At 42.2% G+C, this 17228-nt stretch overlaps 1 protein-coding gene and 1 pseudogene across 6 annotated transcripts; one reads left to right on the top strand and one right to left on the bottom strand.

Annotated features, from left to right (window-relative positions):
- Window positions 1-846: 846 nt before the first annotated feature.
- On the bottom strand, window positions 847-10318 carry CLDND1 (claudin domain containing 1). Of its 6 annotated transcripts, none has more exons than XM_056138534.1 (6): window positions 10208-10307; window positions 8964-9014; window positions 8467-8755; window positions 5915-6025; window positions 2400-2537; window positions 847-2232 (listed from the first exon to the last, which is right to left on the bottom strand). In XM_056138534.1, the coding sequence occupies exons 3-6, from the start codon at window positions 8735-8737 to the stop codon at window positions 2012-2014; spliced, it is 741 nt and encodes a 246-aa protein (XP_055994509.1). In that variant the 5' UTR covers window positions 8738-8755; window positions 8964-9014; window positions 10208-10307; the 3' UTR covers window positions 847-2011. The 6 variants fall into 6 exon arrangements, with proteins under 6 accessions (XP_055994509.1, XP_055994505.1, XP_055994507.1 ...); XM_056138530.1 differs by having other exon boundaries at window positions 8964-9007; XM_056138532.1 differs by having other exon boundaries at window positions 8964-9029; window positions 10208-10290.
- Window positions 10319-11952: 1634 nt separating this feature from the next.
- LOC130045707 (COX assembly mitochondrial protein 2 homolog) lies at window positions 11953-13163 on the top strand (annotated as a pseudogene).
- The last annotated feature ends 4065 nt before the right edge of the window (window positions 13164-17228 follow it).

Here is a 17228-nt window from a genome sequence, read left to right as displayed (position 1 = left end):
CCACCCCACCCCACCCCACCCCCACGACCCCTGGGACAGCTTAGGAAACCCCTGGCACTGTAGGGTCTGATGAGCACTGCATCGTCAGGCCCTCTGCATTGAACCACCAGGTTGGCGGAGAATTACTGGCAAGGGCCCTCAGGATGCATCTAAAACTCCCACCAAAATAAATGATAAACTAAATTCCATTCCTATTGTCTTGTTTGTTTCAAGAGAAAGTGTTGGTAAACAATAAAACTTCAGGAGTTAAGAACAGGTTGAAAACTAAGTGAGTCATTTCATAGGCAATTATATGCTGAGAGGAATAGTGACTTTGTACTACTCAGACACTGACATGATTATTTCCTTAATATTGAACACGTATCCAATCAGTAAGGGACTTTATAAAAAATTAGCCACATCCAGAGTGGTACATAAGAGTGTATGCAGGAACCATCATTGACAGTATTGTAATTCACAGTTCCTCATGTATTTGGCTGAGGCCAGGGCAGCACTGCATTGCATCCTCAGGCCCTTGTGCTGAACCTTTGGCCAGGAGAACTGCCTTGGTGGGGACTTCCCCCTGCCAATCCCCTGCCCCCTCTTTCTCCCCTCAGCACACTTGAAAAGTACAGCCCCATCCAGAGTTTGATTTTAAAACTCTGAAAATATTTCAAAATTCTGAAACTAAAAAGTTATTCTGATTTTCAACTGGGGGCAAGGGGTTCCAGAGTCCCGACTCTAAATATAAGGACAAGTCCACAAAGCAACAAAGCATTTTTCAAAGACAAAATAATCTCCACTCACAATCCTGTACTTCGTTATCCTAAGGTACTAAAGTTAAATGAACTCAATAAACAATATAGATCTCTTTTCATTTTTTATTTTTTAAAAAAGACAGATTTAGGACAGTGTAAGAAATTACTGTTACATTGTTTTAAAATCTGTCAAGTGCTATAGTAATGGAATAAATAAATAAGATTTCTTAAAAGTTCAATGTTTTATAGACGTTTATAAAAAAATGACTGAATTAGAAGACATTAAATAATTTTGATACAACCAGGAATGGATTCAGGCAAGGAAAGGCACATCATTTCACCACAAGAAATAAAGACCATAGTTGGAAGTTACTAACCAGCCAAAGCTTTAGATCTTGTGGTAGTTTTCCTAGCTCTGGAGCGTCATTATAGTGGAACTTTTTTTATGGTATTTAGCTGGAATAAACTGACAACAGTTGGGGAAGTACTCTGTGATCCATTGTACTCTTAAAAAAAGGGTGTTGGGGGTTTGGGGAAGAAGCACAGGGTCTGAAGAAGAAAGGAGAAAAACGCAAAATTATTTCGTGGTACTGAAAATTCAACTAAAATGGAGCTTTAAAAAAAAATGAAAACAAAGTTAATCCTCTTGTCCGGTTGAACTGGAATTCTTGTAATTACAAAATTAAAATTTCAAGTAATCACTGTTTTTTCACTTCCTTTCTTATAGACACAGTGGAGATAAACAGTTACCTTATTCCACTTCTGATGAAGCTACAAGTGAATACTTAAGGAAAAGATTCTTAGATAACTTCCTTATTTAATACAGCTCGAGTCTTTGAAAACAGAATAGCTGTGGCTGACTGGCTATCTATAATAATGAGGTGAACACAAAGTTTTGAACACTAGAAGAGGTTCCCAAAGAAACAAAATGTTGCCAGTTAAACAGATAGTTACATTAGTGAAAAACCTTAACAGACATAGAACATTTGGGTCAATTTCCACTATCAGTTCCTTTCACAACAATATGCCAAGTGTCATCCCATTTCTTTCAGTTTAGACTGAGCCAAGATTAGTTTGCAAGATGGAATCAATCCACATGTAACCATGTCAATTTTAGTCTAAGTAATAAAGGACTCAGTGTATATAAATAAACTGGATTTTCCAGGATAAAAGGGTTCACTCACAAAGTTTTAAAAACAATTTGGGCGGGAGATGAGTGAAAACATGAATATTAAAAAATAAAATAGACAACTGTGAAGCAAGCGGTTTCCTTCTCACGCCACACGATAGGCCTTCATTAACGTGTACTCTTTCCGATTGGTATGGGCGGCCCAGATGAAGAGAGCAGATGCCATAAACTGTAAGGGAGCTGACACACAAGCCAGGTAGAAGGACCATCCAAATTCCCCAGACACATTTTCCGGCAGCACTAGCTTCTGGTGGAGAAGTTCAATTCCAGCAACGTAACAACTAACTGCGCCCAGCGTACAAAGACCTTAAGATGAAGTTTGAAAAACAACAAAACAAAGCTGGGTAAGTATACGGTATGAGCAGTCTATATATTGGCTATAACAGGCAGTCACCTGTGAATATGTAAGAATCAACTCTTTGGTTCTTAAAGAGACAAGCAGACCCAAAAGTGGCCACAATGACAAGACTCACCTGCGAGGAGATGAAGAACGCCTGTGGCAATAGCAGGATACAAACTTCGGCAGATGCAAGCACAAAGTCCGATCAGAGCCCCAAAGAACATCAAACCCAGGCTAACGAAAGGTAAGAGAAACTGGCACCGCCAAAGATCTGGTTTTAAAAAAAAGGAGAGAGAAAAGGAAACGTTACCATGATTTCCAACAGTTTTCCTACAATATGGGAAGAAAGTGGATGATTTTATTAAGCATCCCACTTCAACTTAAAATTAACTTATTAGCAATGTATTAGTGTTTAGTAAACTAAACATCAAACTCTGGATGGGGCTGCACTTTTCAAGTGTGCTGAGGGGAGGAAGAGGGGGCAGGGAATTGACAGGGGGAGGTCCCCACCAAGGCAAATCTCCTGGCCAAAGGTTCAGCACAAAGGCCTGAGGATGCAATGCGATGCTGCCCGGGCCTCAGCCAAATATATGAGGAACTGTGAATTACAATACTGTCAATGATGGTTCCCGTATACACCCTGCGGGCACCACATGCTCCACTCAGACAGTCTGCTACTTCCCTCCACTATGGTCATTGTCACAAGGTCCCCTCCCACAACACCCTCCTTTCCTAAATTGTTTTCCTTCTGGTTTTTGGGCCACACCTGGCAGTGCTCAGGACTTACTCTTTGCTCTGTGCTCAGGGATCTGGAAGGGATCTGGGGACCATATGGAGTGCCAGGAATAGAACCTGGGTCAGTCACATGCAAGGCAAATGCCCTGCCCACTGTATTATCTCTCTGGCTCCCATGTTAAGTTCAGTTCTATAGACCAGTTCTTCAAGTTAGTTGACTTTGACCTTGGTTAGTCCCATGTTGTGTTTCTTTGCATCCCATATATATGACATCATTCTGTATCTGTCCCCCTCTTTAAAAAAAAAAATTCTATTATTGTATTGAATCACCATGAGTTACAAAGTTACAAAAATGCTCATGATTGAGTTTCAGGCATACAATATTCCAATCCTTACCTTCCAGCAATGAATCATTTCCCCCTGCCCCCTTGTCCTGCCTCCATCCCTGTCTTCATATGGAATACTACTCTCCAGTTTCATCCAAATTACATGATTTTATCTTTTCTACACCTAAGCAGTATTTGTGTGTGTATAGATATATATACAACTTATTTTTGGTTTGGGGATCACCTAGATGTGTGCTTGGGGCTTACTTCTAGTGGAGCTCAGGGGACGATATGTGGCACCTGGGATTAAAGCCAGGTTGGTTGGGTGCATTGCATACAAGGCAAACACATTACCCACTATATTTTCTCTCTCTGGCCCCTATAACACAATTTCTTAATCCAAGCAACTGTTCTTAAACAGCTGGGTTGTTTCCAAATCTTGGCTATTGTGAACAGTGCTGCAATGAACAAAGGAGCACAAACAGTCTTTTCAAAGGTTCTGGGGCCCTTCGGGTAGATGCCAGGAAACGGGGGTAGTATGGAAGCTCAAGTCTTAGTTTTCTAGGAAGTCTCCAAATTGTTTTCTAAAGAGACTGAACCAGGTGACCTTTACACCAACTATGGATGAGGGTATTTTTTCTTCACATCCACACCAGCACTGTTTCTGTTCTTTTTAATCTGTGCTGATCTCACTAACGTGAGATAACATCCCATTATTGTTTGAACTGTATTTCCCTGATAAGTGATGGAGAGTTTATCTGTTTATTTTCAATCTATCTCGTGGCCATCTGCATGTCTCCTTGAGAAAGTGTCTGCTCTCCCATTTTTTGATGAGATTCTATAACTTTTTTTGTTGTTGCTATATTTTACAAGTGCTTTATATAGCTTGGATATTAACCCTTTGTCAGATGAGTGGTAGGGAAATATTTCCTCGTATTCTGGGGAGTATCTCTTTAATTCTGGTTAATGAATCTTGAGCACTGTCAAGCCTATTTGATGCAATCCCATTTGTTATCTCTTCTTCTGTTTGCTTCAGTCACTGAAGATGCTAAACTCAATGTCATGAAGAGTGCTGCCTACCTTTCCCTCTAGATTGGGGCTGGTATAGAGGTCTTTTACCCATTTCTGAACTTTCTTGCTTTGGGGCAACAACACAACACTTGCTCAGGGATCATTCCATTGGTGCTTGGGGGACCATTTGCAGCATTGGGGATCAAATCCTGGTGTGTTCAGTTTACTCCTGGCTCTGCATTCAGGAATCACTCCTGGCAGTACTCAGGGAACCACACACGGCACCAAGTTTAAAAATGAGCCAACTGTGCGGAAGTGCCTTATCAGCCATGCTATCTCTCCGGTCCTGGTAGCAACTTTTAATGCTGGTGTTACTTTCCAGAAAAACTGAAGTCTTTTCACTTCCTTCCAAACTGTGGGTAATAAATTCCCTCCTATACACTTGTGATTTAAGACTGCATACCTGCCGTTTATTCACTATTTCCTCTCACGACATGGTCATTCTTCCAGACAAGCTCCAGCAACTCTCTCTATCATTGAACCTAGATCCAAATATGAGTATTTCCTGGGAAACCTGGGCCACTAAGGAACAGGAACACAATTCTACAAATAAAGACTTTCATTTGTTTTTGACATTTACACTCCTGTTACTGCCACCTAAGAAGGAACACTTTTTGGCAGGCCTACCTAATATTCAGTTGACTCAGAGTTAGCAATCAATTTTCTTTCACACTTCCCTGCATCAATTCAGGTTGAAGTGTTTAACTCATATAAAGGAATTTATTACTTATCCCTATTAAATTTACTCTCTATTTAATGGACTCGTTAATAACACCATTGGGGGCACTTAGATTTTGTCATACAATGCATTAGTAGTCTCACAATTTCATATTTGCAATCTGTTTAGTATGCACCTTCTAAAGTATATTAATAGGGATGGCGGGAGGGAAACTCAGGATGTCAATGGTGGGAAATGTGCAATGGTGAAGGGACAGGTGTTGGAACACTGAATGACTAAAACCAAATCATGAACAACTTTGTAACTGTGCATCTCATGGTGATTCATAAAAAAATAAAAGGTAAAGGTAAAGGCCCTCCCGTTGATCGTCGATTTGCTCGAGCGGGCCCAGTAACGTCTCCATTGGAGACTTTGTTGTTACTGTGTCTGGCATATCGAATACTCTCGGTAGCCTGCCAGGCTCTCTGAGAGGGGCGGAGGAATCGAACTCGGGTCGGCCATGTTGGCCGCTTGTAAGGCAAACGCCCTACCACAAAAAATAAAAATAAAATACATTTATTAACAGGACAAAAGTTCATTGGAATATGTGTAGAGATCTTATTTCAAGGTATATTATTTTATTCCCCAAACAGACTTCCAGAAAGGCAAATGAAATTCCACCCTTTTGGGGGCACCAAGAAGATGGTTTAAAAAGCTGGTGGGCCTGGATTCAATCCCTGACACTGGAGAGTCTCCCTGACCACTCCGCCGATACAGCACCAAATTTTTTAAATTTAAAAAAATTTTAAATTCTTCCTTTTCTCTCCCAAAATGTTCTGCTTGGATCAAAGTACTCACAGGTCCGAAGCAAATCAATCCCACTGTTATGGTTTCCAGGATCAACGAACTTCTCCATGAACTGTTCATTCAGTGTGAAACTAACGCATTTTGTGACCATATCAAAGGGCTCTGAAACAAAAATGACAATTCCTTATTTTAAACTGAAAGCACCCAATAAATATCTTTTAGTAATTACTCTCTAAAAGCGATAGCACAGCGGGTAGGGCGTTTGCCTTGCACGCAGCCAACATGGCCGACCCGAGTTCGATTCCTCCGCTCCTCTCGGAGAACCCAGCAAGCTACCGAGAGTATTCGATATGCCAGACACAGTAACAACAAAGTCTCCAATGGAGACGTTACTGGGCCCGCTCGAGCAAATCGATGATCAACGGGAGGGCCTTTACTTTTACTTTACTTAGTAATTACTCTCTAAAATATAAACTGACATAGAAGAATGTTTCCAAGAGAGTCAGCAAACTTTTTGGCCTTAAGACACAGGCAGGATTCATCAATTCAATGGAAGTAAGTAAGTGATTATCAGTGGCTGGTGGGGCTTAATACAGACAAAAGGAAGAAAACAAGTAAAATGATTAAGAATAGATATGTAAGAGGAGGTGGCACTGTAGCACTGTCCTCCGGTTGTTCACCGATTTTTCTCGAGTGGGCACCAGAAACGTCTCCACTGTGAGACCTGCTGTTACTGTTTTTGGCATATCAAATATGCCACAGGGAGCTTGCCAGGCTCTTTCGTGCAGGCGGGATACTCTTGGTAGCTCTCAGAGACGGATAGAGGATAGAACCCGGGTCAGCCGCATGCAAGGCTAACATCCTACCCGCTGTGCTTAAAAATTAAAAAGAACTTTGATCTCTCCACTCAGGTAAGGGCAATGTTATCCTCTAGCTCTCCAGATCATCAAGTTCTAGAGTAAGACATGCATCACTAGGAAATTGAAGAGGCGCTCCCTCCAAAATACAGTTAGAAGCCTGCCTTTGCTTAGTGCTATCACTTTGGTCTGAGTTATAAAAAATTCTCTCACCTGAATTATATAGGAGCCTAATAACTCATCTCCAGGCTTCTACTTAAGCTGGCTTTCAATATACACCAGCATCAACGTACGTAGCCAGATGATCTATCCTTTATAGACACCCCCGCCCCCCCGCCCCGCCACCAAACCCTCACATTCTCCAACCCAAACTCCAATTTATCACATCAAGGATCACTGTCACTGTCCTCCCGTTGTTCATCGATTTGCTCGAGCGGGCCCAGTAACATTGTGAGACTTGTTACTGTGTTTGGCATATCGAATACATCACAGGTAGCTTGCCAGGCTTTGTCGTGCGGGCTCAGCAGCTTGCCAGGCTCTCCGAGAGGGGTGGAGGAATCGAACTCGGGTAGGCCATGTTGGCCGCTTTTAAGGCAAATGCCCTACCTGCTGTGCTATAAAAACCAAAATCCTCACCATTTCTTGAGAGTAGCCCTATCATGTACCCTATTCCCTACTCCCAGGGTAACTGAATTTTTCAAAGCATGTGTCATCTTTTACATATTATAAAATTACTTATTCTACTTAGACTGTTACGGCTTATTGTCTACACTTTTTATTAGAATATTAGCTCCCCAGAAGTACTAATGTTTTGTTTCTAACCTGACTTCTTCCAACCTGGAACAGAGAAGAATGCAATAAATACTTGAGTGATAAATGTTTGGTGAAATTAAAATATGAAATACTCTGATACTTTCATAAGTTGAACTGAACATTTGACAGTGAATTTTAACCAACTTTTTCCTATATCCAAACTTCCTTTCCTCCATACCACTATCCTCTCCAGCAACTATCATCTTTTCGCTACATAGTTCAACTCTGCTGTGCTACAACTGAGCACTGTTCCCACCAAGAGGCCAAAAGAAACAACCACAAACAGAAACAAAGTTTTACCTACAAAGTTTTCCTATGATGTTTTTACTACACAAACATAAACTGCAAAAGTTTTTTTCTACTAAAAAAAAAATGTTCATTTGTAATGCTAAGAATGAACATAAAAGAAACGGGGCAATTTCTTGGGTTTTATTTTTGCACTGCATATTTTAACCTGCAAACTCTGTAAAATTCTTTTAACAGTTCCAACTATGCTCATGCTTCAATTCAGAACTGGTTAAATTATACCCTTAAAGGTGTAGGGGAAAGTGATAATATTTACTTAAACATGTAACACATAAAGACTGTCTACTGATTTTTTTGTACTAAATCTTGACTATCAATCCTTTTATCATTTAAAATCTTCCAATGTACTTTTGTAATTATCTTCTGTGCTAAGATTTAAAAAAAGAAGTTAATGAACAGATAAATAACTACAAAGATTTAAAATAGCTCCTGTGTAATAATTATTCGTCCAATCAATACTGAATACCATGGTAATTAATGGAAATTGGGAAGAGAAAATAGCACTGAGGGAAGGAAAGCAAGCATCCACAAGATGGCTTATACATAACTGGAACTTCATCCTTTATTACTGCATCAATAAAGGACCCAGAACTTTAAAATATCCTTTGGAAGGTGGGCTATACTAACCTGTAGGCTGGGACCTAGTAATACACCGTCTCCACAACCCCAGGGTGCCATTACATCGGAAAAGTGCATCATTGTATGTCTTTTCATCTGTCTCATCACTGTCAAAGTCATCCCACAGGCTTTTGTTCAATTCACTGAAATTTTCTTGAACTGGACCTCGATATTCATATTCATACCAGAAGTCTGTGCCAATGGAGGCTGCCATGTAGATGGTGGAAATGAGGCTAAGTACACAGGCAATTACAAACGCGGTTGCAAAACGGTTATCCATTCTGGCATTCAGACTGCTCTGTTTAAAAAGTCGAAGAAAGGAAGTTAGGCTTCTAGGACAAATCAAGATTATTTTGAAAGAAATATACCACCCTTTATTCCCCCATCCCTTGGCTCTTTAATGTATAATAAGAAATTTAAAAAAAAAAAAAAAGCAAGCACATAGTACTCAAATAAGTTCAAAACAAAACTTATTATCATGAAAGTACTTATGCATGCTCACATACCCAGGATGCTACGGAGACAGAGGTCTTGTTCTCTAGTCTATCACCTGCACACTAAAACAGACAACACTGAAATGGACATACACATTACAGGTACACACAGTAGACATGCCCAGTCAGCAGGGAACCGTGCACGGACTTTTCATTGCAGAAAGAATTCTGACCCAAGCTACTGGGCATTGGAGTGTCCCGGGTCTGAGCGTGACAAAGGCTTAGAAAGTCCATGCAAATCCACCTCCTGACTTTTAAATCTCCCAGGGCAGCTGAAGAGTCCAGAACTATTTGGGACACAGCTCAGGCTCTTTGCTAATTCCCGGTTAAGGTCGTACTAGGTGCACGGGGACCGGCAGAGAGAATAACAACCTATAATAATGCAAGTTAGCAATCCGCCCATCAATCCATGAATGCCCAAACGTCTTCATCCCCTGCTCCAGTCTTCACTACTCACTACTCCCCACTCCCCCGAGCCGCCCCTCCCTCTTTCCTTCTACTTTGGAACCTCCTTGCTACAAACTACACGATCCCTCCAACAACCTCAAAGGGAAAAAAAAAAAAAAAACCTCTGAATTAAAAAAAAAAAAAAGCACTAAAAAAAAAAAGTAAACACACCCAAGGCGTGGACTGGGTTCGGCGGCAGTTGTCAAGGGCCGCAGGAGAATGACTCAAGGCGGATCACGCTGAGTCAAACACTGCCAGTGGAGCCCGTGACCGCACCGAGCACCTTACAAACGCGCCCCAAAAACAGGTTCGCCAACGGGTTGCAGAGTTTGTGAAGAGGGGGAAGTGACTCAGGGACCCGAGCCGGGCGGTTAAGTACCGTGATGGACAGAACTCCCAGTGAAGTTGGGTCTGGATTTGGGTTCCTAGTACCCCCCCTTTCATGATAACTACTTGCAAATGACCTTTAAAAAAAATAAATAAATAAGGGAAGTGGGGTCCGGGGTCCCGACAAAACAGGAGCTGCGCGGCGCTCAGGCCGGACTCCCAGCCCGGTCACGTCCCCGGGCACCGGGAGGTCGGAGGCGCCCGCGGGCCGGGGCGGGGCAGCCTGCGCGGCGGCGGGCGAGGCCCCGGGGGCCCGGGCAGGCCCCTCCCCAGCCCACTCGGCGGAGGGCACGGCCCGGCCGCGCAGCCCCGCCGAGGGCACCCCGCTCCTAACCGCCTGCACCGCCGAGCGGGTACGCGCGGCGACCCCCCCCCCCCGCCCTCCCCGCCGAGTTCCGCCGACGCGGATCCCGCTCACTCACCGCCCATCCTCTTGCTCCCGCAGCTTCCCCCTCCAGCTCAGACCACGGCACCCTCCTCTCCCCGCGCCTCCTCTGACGCACTTCCCTGCAGAGCCCGCCCCCTCCATAACTCCCGCGCCTCCGCCTCCGCCTCCACCCCGGGCCCGGCCGAGGCGCCGCGCCGAGAGGGCTTGTGGGAGTTGTAGGCAGAGCAGAGGGAAAGCTGCGGGACGCGGAGGAGAGCATTGCCCAGCCCGCGCGCGGGGCATTGTGGGGTTTGTAGTCCGGGGCCTCGTGGTGGGGAGGTGAGGGGGGGTGGAAAGCCCGCGCCAACGGGAGCTCCAGGAGATGGGGTCTTCTGTTTGACCAGGGAAAGGGCCAAGCGTCCCCCTGGTTAAGGCGACCTGTCTTCCGTCATCGCTTTGTCATCTAGTATAGCTTATATTGGTCACATTTATAATATACGACTTTATAATTTGTAATATGTATATTATATATTTATATATCTTATATTGGGCTGGAGCGGTAGCACAGAGGTAGGGCGTATTTATATTATATTTATTATAATATATAATATATGGTTTATAATTTATGTATAATATAACATATAAAGTCGGGCAATTTCCCTGTCACGCATCCACATGTCTATGAAATACCTGAATTTCCATGTGGTTATATTTTGAAGGATTAACTTAGGTACTCGCCCACTGGAGAAGATAATCTTTCTGGATTCATTGCTCAGTTTTTACAAATTTGTAAAGGGCAAGCAGTATCTGTTTTGAACAGATGTTCCGAAAAGTTATTTGACCTACTGCCTCCTTTTCGGATTCTGCCCACTTTGGAATCTACTCATGTAGAATTGTATTATTGTTTGCATTTCGTGTGATTTATGGTTTTGGCTGCTTCGTCTTTATGACAAGTGAAAAGTTTTCTGTTGTAGTAAAATTTTCTTTAAAAAAAAAAACGGGGCTGGAGCAATAGCACAGTGGGTAAGGCGTTTGCCTTGCACGTGGCCGACCCAGGTTCAATTCCCAGCATCCCATATGGTCCCCCAAGCACTTCCAGGAGTAATTCCTGAGTGTATGAGCCAGGAGTAACCCCTGTGCAATGCCGGGTGTCACCCAAAAGAAAAAAAAAAACTACAGCTAGAAAAACTGCAGGAGAAATAGTACATGGTTTAAGGAGTGTGCCTTGCACGAGGTGAGATTCCCAGCATTATTTTGGATATGGTTCCTCAAGCTGGCCAGAATCTCAGAGCATAGAGCCAGGAGTAACCCTGAGCACTGTACCCCAAGTGGCCCAGAACCAAGAAAAATATGCATATTTTAATCTTAGAAAATTATTGGGACTGGAGAGATAGTATACTGAGAGGGCACTTGCCTTGCAGGAGGCCAATCCACATTCAGTCCCTGGCATGGCTTATGGTCCTCTGAGCCGGCCAGGAATGATCCCTGCACGCAGAGCCAGTAATGAGCCTTGAGTACAATCAGAAGTGGCCCCCAAAACAAAACAAAAGCAAAAAAGTACTCAATTCTAGTCAATATACCAAATATTTCAAAAAGCATGAATTAAAAAGTAGTAAGAAAAGACAATTTGGGGGAAGCGTTTGACTTAAGCAGATTGGACCTTGGAGGTTTCTGTGTAGGACAGAGGCAGCAAAATGGTTCCGAGTCTTTAGTTATGGTATAGAAATTAAGAGACAGGGCGGGGCCTCTTCCTTATGGTTTTATGGACCCACCATAAAACCATATGAGGTTTATGCAGATATGTATTATTACAAAGACAACTGCCTTAAGAACAGGTTTCTTTAACCCTAACCCATGCCCCAAGCCTGAGGACTTAATCCTGCCACAGAAGAAACTTGGGAACCCCAAGTTGATATTAAAATGTGACTCCACTGACAGATTGAAGGCTGTTTTCTGTTATCTGTTTTCTGTCTGTAGTTACCGTTCCTTCACCAGAATTGAAGAACAGCTGTTTATATCCAGTACATCAGAAAAGTAAGAAGATCGCCAAATATAAATATCCAAACTGTGACTGGATTTCCCTGTGCAATAGCTGATCAGCAAAACTTTGTCAGAGACACTTTCTCTTCAGTAGAGAAAGTAGTGGGGCACACAGGCACTTAATGTGCAATCTGAGTCCTTCGTGTATTTATGCACTATGGATATGTTGCCATTATTTGGCCTTGATTGGAAATCCCCTACCTTCACAATTACCTCTCCAGTAAAGTCACATATATCAGATTAGATTAAAGAGAAGTTTGAAAAAGGAAGCGAAATATGTCTTCTGAATTTACCAATAAGGGAACTGAGTCCAGGGAGGGTCGCAATTTCTCAAACTTAAACCTAGGATGAACTAATGTGCTTTCCAACTAACAATTCATTTTACCTCTTAAAATCTTGGTTTTCTTTTCTTCAAAATATGTATGTTTACAATAGCACTTATCTTACACGATCATCTTGAGGATTAAATGAATAAATACATATAAAATGCCCATGCCACAGTTTGGGGCATAGCTAACAATAACTTAATTATTAGTATTTGCACCTATTTGGTGTGCTATCGCTGATATGACTACTTAAGTAGAGTCAGCATGAAAAACTTTTGACAGTTCCATCCTTGGGCCGGGCCCGGCGAGTCAGCACTGAGCACATCACCCTGGCTTCGCTGTAGGCACCCGGTGGGGCTGCCGTCCAGGTTGTTCTGCTGGGCTCAGTCACCTCTTCCTAAAGGTGCATCCTTGCATCTATCTCCACACTTGCGCACTGAAGAGTGCAACATCTTGATAAACTTGCTTAAGGAATGTCACAAAAATCACAGCTTTCTGAAATTTTTTGGTCATTGCAATGATCTTGGTCAAGAGATGAGAAAATGCTTGAAGAAAGAGTACATGGAAAAGAGGATCAAGAACAGGGAGCATGGTAATGCGATGTGAAAGAGACTATTTAATTCTCCAGAAGATTCTGAAAAATAAATTGTATTTTCACTGAATGCCTTGACTGAGAGAAGACCTTAAAGCCTCTTGGTTGACAGCTGAAAGATTCTTATCTCATTTGGGCTCCAGAACCCTTTGCTTATCCATAGACGCAAACCAAGGAAAGATCCAGAAAAGCCTGGATTCTGACAATGTTGGCAGAGCTTGTGGTTCTCTCCAGCATACCTGACTTCCCACTTCCTCCCATTTCCCTCTATCAGGGAACATTGGAGTAACTTCTCTTCCTCAATAAAATAACTGATTTTAATCATACTCTGTTCTCTCAGACTTTTCTGGAATTAGGGCAGAACAGTCCCATTAAACTTCCCTTTTTGACAATGTGGGGGAAAAAAGTTCCATCCTTCTGCTTGCTGAAAATTAAGTCATTTATAGAGGAAGCTTGCCCTACTCACTTCAGCACGTTTATGAACTGCTGGGCTACTTTTAAAGGAAAGACTTCTCAGCACCAGATTTCAGGCATCTTCTCTTAGGAGAACCTAAAATAGTACCTCAGGCTGAACTCAAAGCCTATGTAAGTCTTCATGACTCAGAAGATGGATGCTTTGGGGAGGACCCGGCAAAAGAGGATGACCATTCTACCCATTAAGTCTACAGAATGCCTGGAAAATACAAGACACATATGATTCATCAGTTGAGCATGAACCTGAAAGTGTCTGCATGTAAGAGCTTGCAAACATCTTGACCTACTAAACACAGAGGATTGGAACTGCTGCAGTACATCCAAGCCCAGAATCACCAAATACATATCATGTATGTGCACATGTAAAGTTTTCTGATTTTCTCTGTATACTTGCTATGTTAATAGGTAAAATAAATTCTTACTAAGTTAACAAAATTAATTTCCTGCTTGTGTTCCTTATCAGTCGTTTGGGAAACAAAAGCTGGCCTATCACATTTTCCACAAATTTTAAAGCTGATTTAAAACCTTGGAGAGATTATAAAAAGCAAAGTTGAATTAGACCCATGGCTTAATTTGGTAAAGATCAATTTAGTTTCATCAGGAAGGTGTTATACTACATTTTAAATAAACCCCAAGGCTGAAAATCTAGATATTTGTTTTTTTGAATTTGGTAATATTTCAATGCTTACAGAAAAATTCTTTGTGCATAAATTTTCTTCAATACCAAATTCCTTTAAACACTTCAATTTTGTTTGTTTGGGGAACACACCAGAAAAGTACCTGAGTTGTGATCACACCTATAACTGTCACCCCAACTCACATGGGAGTTGGGGGCCACTGTACGTGGTGAAATCAAACCTGTCTCCTGCATACAAAATATGCGTTCCAATCCATAGAGCTGTTTCCTTGGCCCTATTTCTATTCTTTACTTGCACAGATTTTAGGGACTAGAATTGTTTAGTAAGATATACCTACATTATGTTTTCTCCCTTACTTTTGTCCTGGAGTCTGAACTTTGGGGTGTGAAAGGAGAAAAATAGAAATACATGCAACCTCTGGGTTCCAGTTGATAATCATCCTCAAAAAAATGTATAAATATTTTGATTTTCTTACACCAATCCAGTATGAACAATTATAAAACTCAATCAAGAACATGGCAAATAGAAAAACGTGTCAAAAGACAGTTCTTTCTTCTTAACAATACAGTTATCGAGTTGCACATATTTTTCAAGGATGGCAAATGGATGAGAAATTTTAATTGCCTTTTATTTTTAAGTAATTTATATGAGTCTTAAGCTTATGACCGAGGGATGGTCCAAGTGTCCTTATTTTACTCTAGTGTCACAAAATATCACTTGAAGCTCTAAAACTCGATGACTCAATTCTTTTTGTTAAAAAAGGTTTAGTTCCCAAATAAGATAATCATAGCTAAACTACTAAAGAGTCATTTAGAAAATCTATTAACCTACAGTTCCAGAAGGAAATGTACAAGAAGATAAGGGTAGAAATGAAAACAGACCAAAAAGAAAAAAAAAACAAACCCAAGTCTACAACATGCAGTCTGATAAGAAAAGGTTGCTATAGCAACATAGCCCTTTGGCTAGACTTCAAAGAAATTTAATTTTTTTCTTTTGCTTTGTGCCACACCCATCTCACTCCTGGCTCACACTCAAGGATAACTTCTGGTGGGGCTCGAAGGACCCTGTGGGGCATCAAGAGCTGAGCCTGGTTTGTCACAGATATGGCAAGTGCCCTACCCACTGTACCATCATTCTGACCCACCAAAAACTTTTATTTTAAGGAAAATTTGTAAATAATTCTTTGAAGTTAGCCAAACAGTAATAAAGCAAACTATACCATTTGTTTAAGCAATATAAGTTAAAATAGTTAGAACTGGAGAGATAGTACAAGTGATAACTTAGCATGCAGCCCCTTCAGCTGGCCTTGTCTCAATCCAGCAACACATATGGCCCGAGCATACTCAGGGATCATTCTTGAGCCAGAAACAGCCTCTGATCACCACTGGGTGTGGTTCAAAACCTCGCTTTCCTCCCACACCCTCCCCGCAAAAAGAATATACAACCTTTAGGAGTTGGAGAGAGAATGCCCAAACTAAGGCACTTAACCTAAGTGCAGCCGTGACTAGTTCTATACTTGGCACCACAGATGGGCCCTTTAGCACCACTGGGAGTGGCCCCAAAACACAGAGGTAGCTTCTTCTTTTCTTTTTTTTTTTTTTTTGTTGAATCACCATGAGATACAGTTACAAAGTTTTTATATTTGAGTTTCAGTCATACAATGATCAAACACCCATCACTCCACCAGTGCACATTTTCCACCACCAATATGCTCAGTATCCCCGCCCACCCCCACCCCCCCAATATCCCACCCGTCCTTCTGTCTCTATGGCAGACAAATTCCCCCACACTCTCTCTCCACTTTGGGGCATTATGGTTTGCAATATAGATACTGAGAGGCAATTACGTTTGGTCCTTTATCTACTTTCAGCACACATCTACATCTCCCATCCTGAACAATTCCTCCAACCATCATTGACTTAGTGATCCCTATGCTAGCTGCCTTCTCCCCCAGCTCAAGAGGCAAGAGCCAGCTTCTAAGCACTGCCAGGAGGTGTTTCTTGAAAAGAAAAATAAAATATGATAAAGTAAAACATTGATTCTAAACCTTAGTGTGTGTAAAAATCACTTGGTGGGGGAGGGCAGGGGACGGAGCTATAATACAGGGGTAAGGCACTTGCCTTGCACCAACTGCCCTGGGTTGGACTTCCGACACTGCATATAGTGGCTGAGCTCTGCCAGGAGTGATCCCTGAGTGCGGGAGTAAGCCCAGAGCACAGTGGGTTTGCACCACCCCAGCCTCCACTCCTCGAGATACGTATTCACTTTGGATGTTTAATTCTGCGGTTCTGAGTTTACTCCAAATGATCGTGATCCAAAGGATCTGAGAAATTTGGAAAGCTGCAACTTAGTAGGTGCCTTAGTAGTAGCCTGACATCCACAGCTGTAAAATAATGGCTTTGAAAAACTCGAACATTTAGAGGTGTGCTTGATTTTATCATATACAAATGTGGATTTATACTGATGCATACCTAGAACCTATGTAATATTATAATAGCACTGCATTGTCATTCCGTTGTTCGTTGATTTGCTCAAGCGGGCACTAGTAACATCTCCATTGTGAGACTTGTTGTTACTGTTAGTGGCATGTGAATATACCACGGGAAGATTGCCAGGCTCTGCCATGCGGGCGAGATACTCTCAGTAGCTTGCCGGGCTCTCCGAGAGGGACAGAGAAATCGAATCCGGGTAGGCCGCATGCAAACACCCTACTCACTCCATTCGTAATATTATAATACAATGTTAAGTTAATAACAAACTAATTAATTAGACAATAAATTTGAAAGTTTTTTTTTAAGGGGCTGGAGCGATAGCACAGTGGGTAGAGTGTTTGCCTTGCATGCGGCCGACCTGGGTTCGAGTTCCAGCATCCCATGTGGTCCCCTGAGCACCACCAGGAGTAATTCCTGAGTGAAGAGCCAGGAGTAACCCCTGTGCATTGCCGGGTGTGACTCAAAAAGAAAAAAAAAAAGACTTTGGTAGGTTAACTACTTTGTGCTCCAGGCT

Source organism: Sorex fumeus, unplaced genomic scaffold (genome assembly GCF_029834395.1).
Source record: "Sorex fumeus unplaced genomic scaffold, SorFum_2.1 ptg000129l, whole genome shotgun sequence".
In the NCBI taxonomy this organism is placed as follows: domain Eukaryota; kingdom Metazoa; phylum Chordata; class Mammalia; order Eulipotyphla; family Soricidae; genus Sorex; species Sorex fumeus.
Note: the sequence above shows the minus strand (reverse complement) of the source record. Positions and strands in the feature narration are given on the sequence as shown.

Excerpts from the sequence above, each read along its gene's own strand:
- CLDND1 (XM_056138530.1), bottom strand. Across the intron at positions 6,026-8,466 it reads TACTAGGTCCCAGCCTACAG|AGCCCTTTGATATGGTCACA; the intron begins GTTAGTATAGCC and ends TTTTTGTTTCAG. Across the intron at positions 2,233-2,399 it reads CGTTCTTCATCTCCTCGCAG|GTCTTTGTACGCTGGGCGCA; the intron begins GTGAGTCTTGTC and ends CTTCATCTTAAG.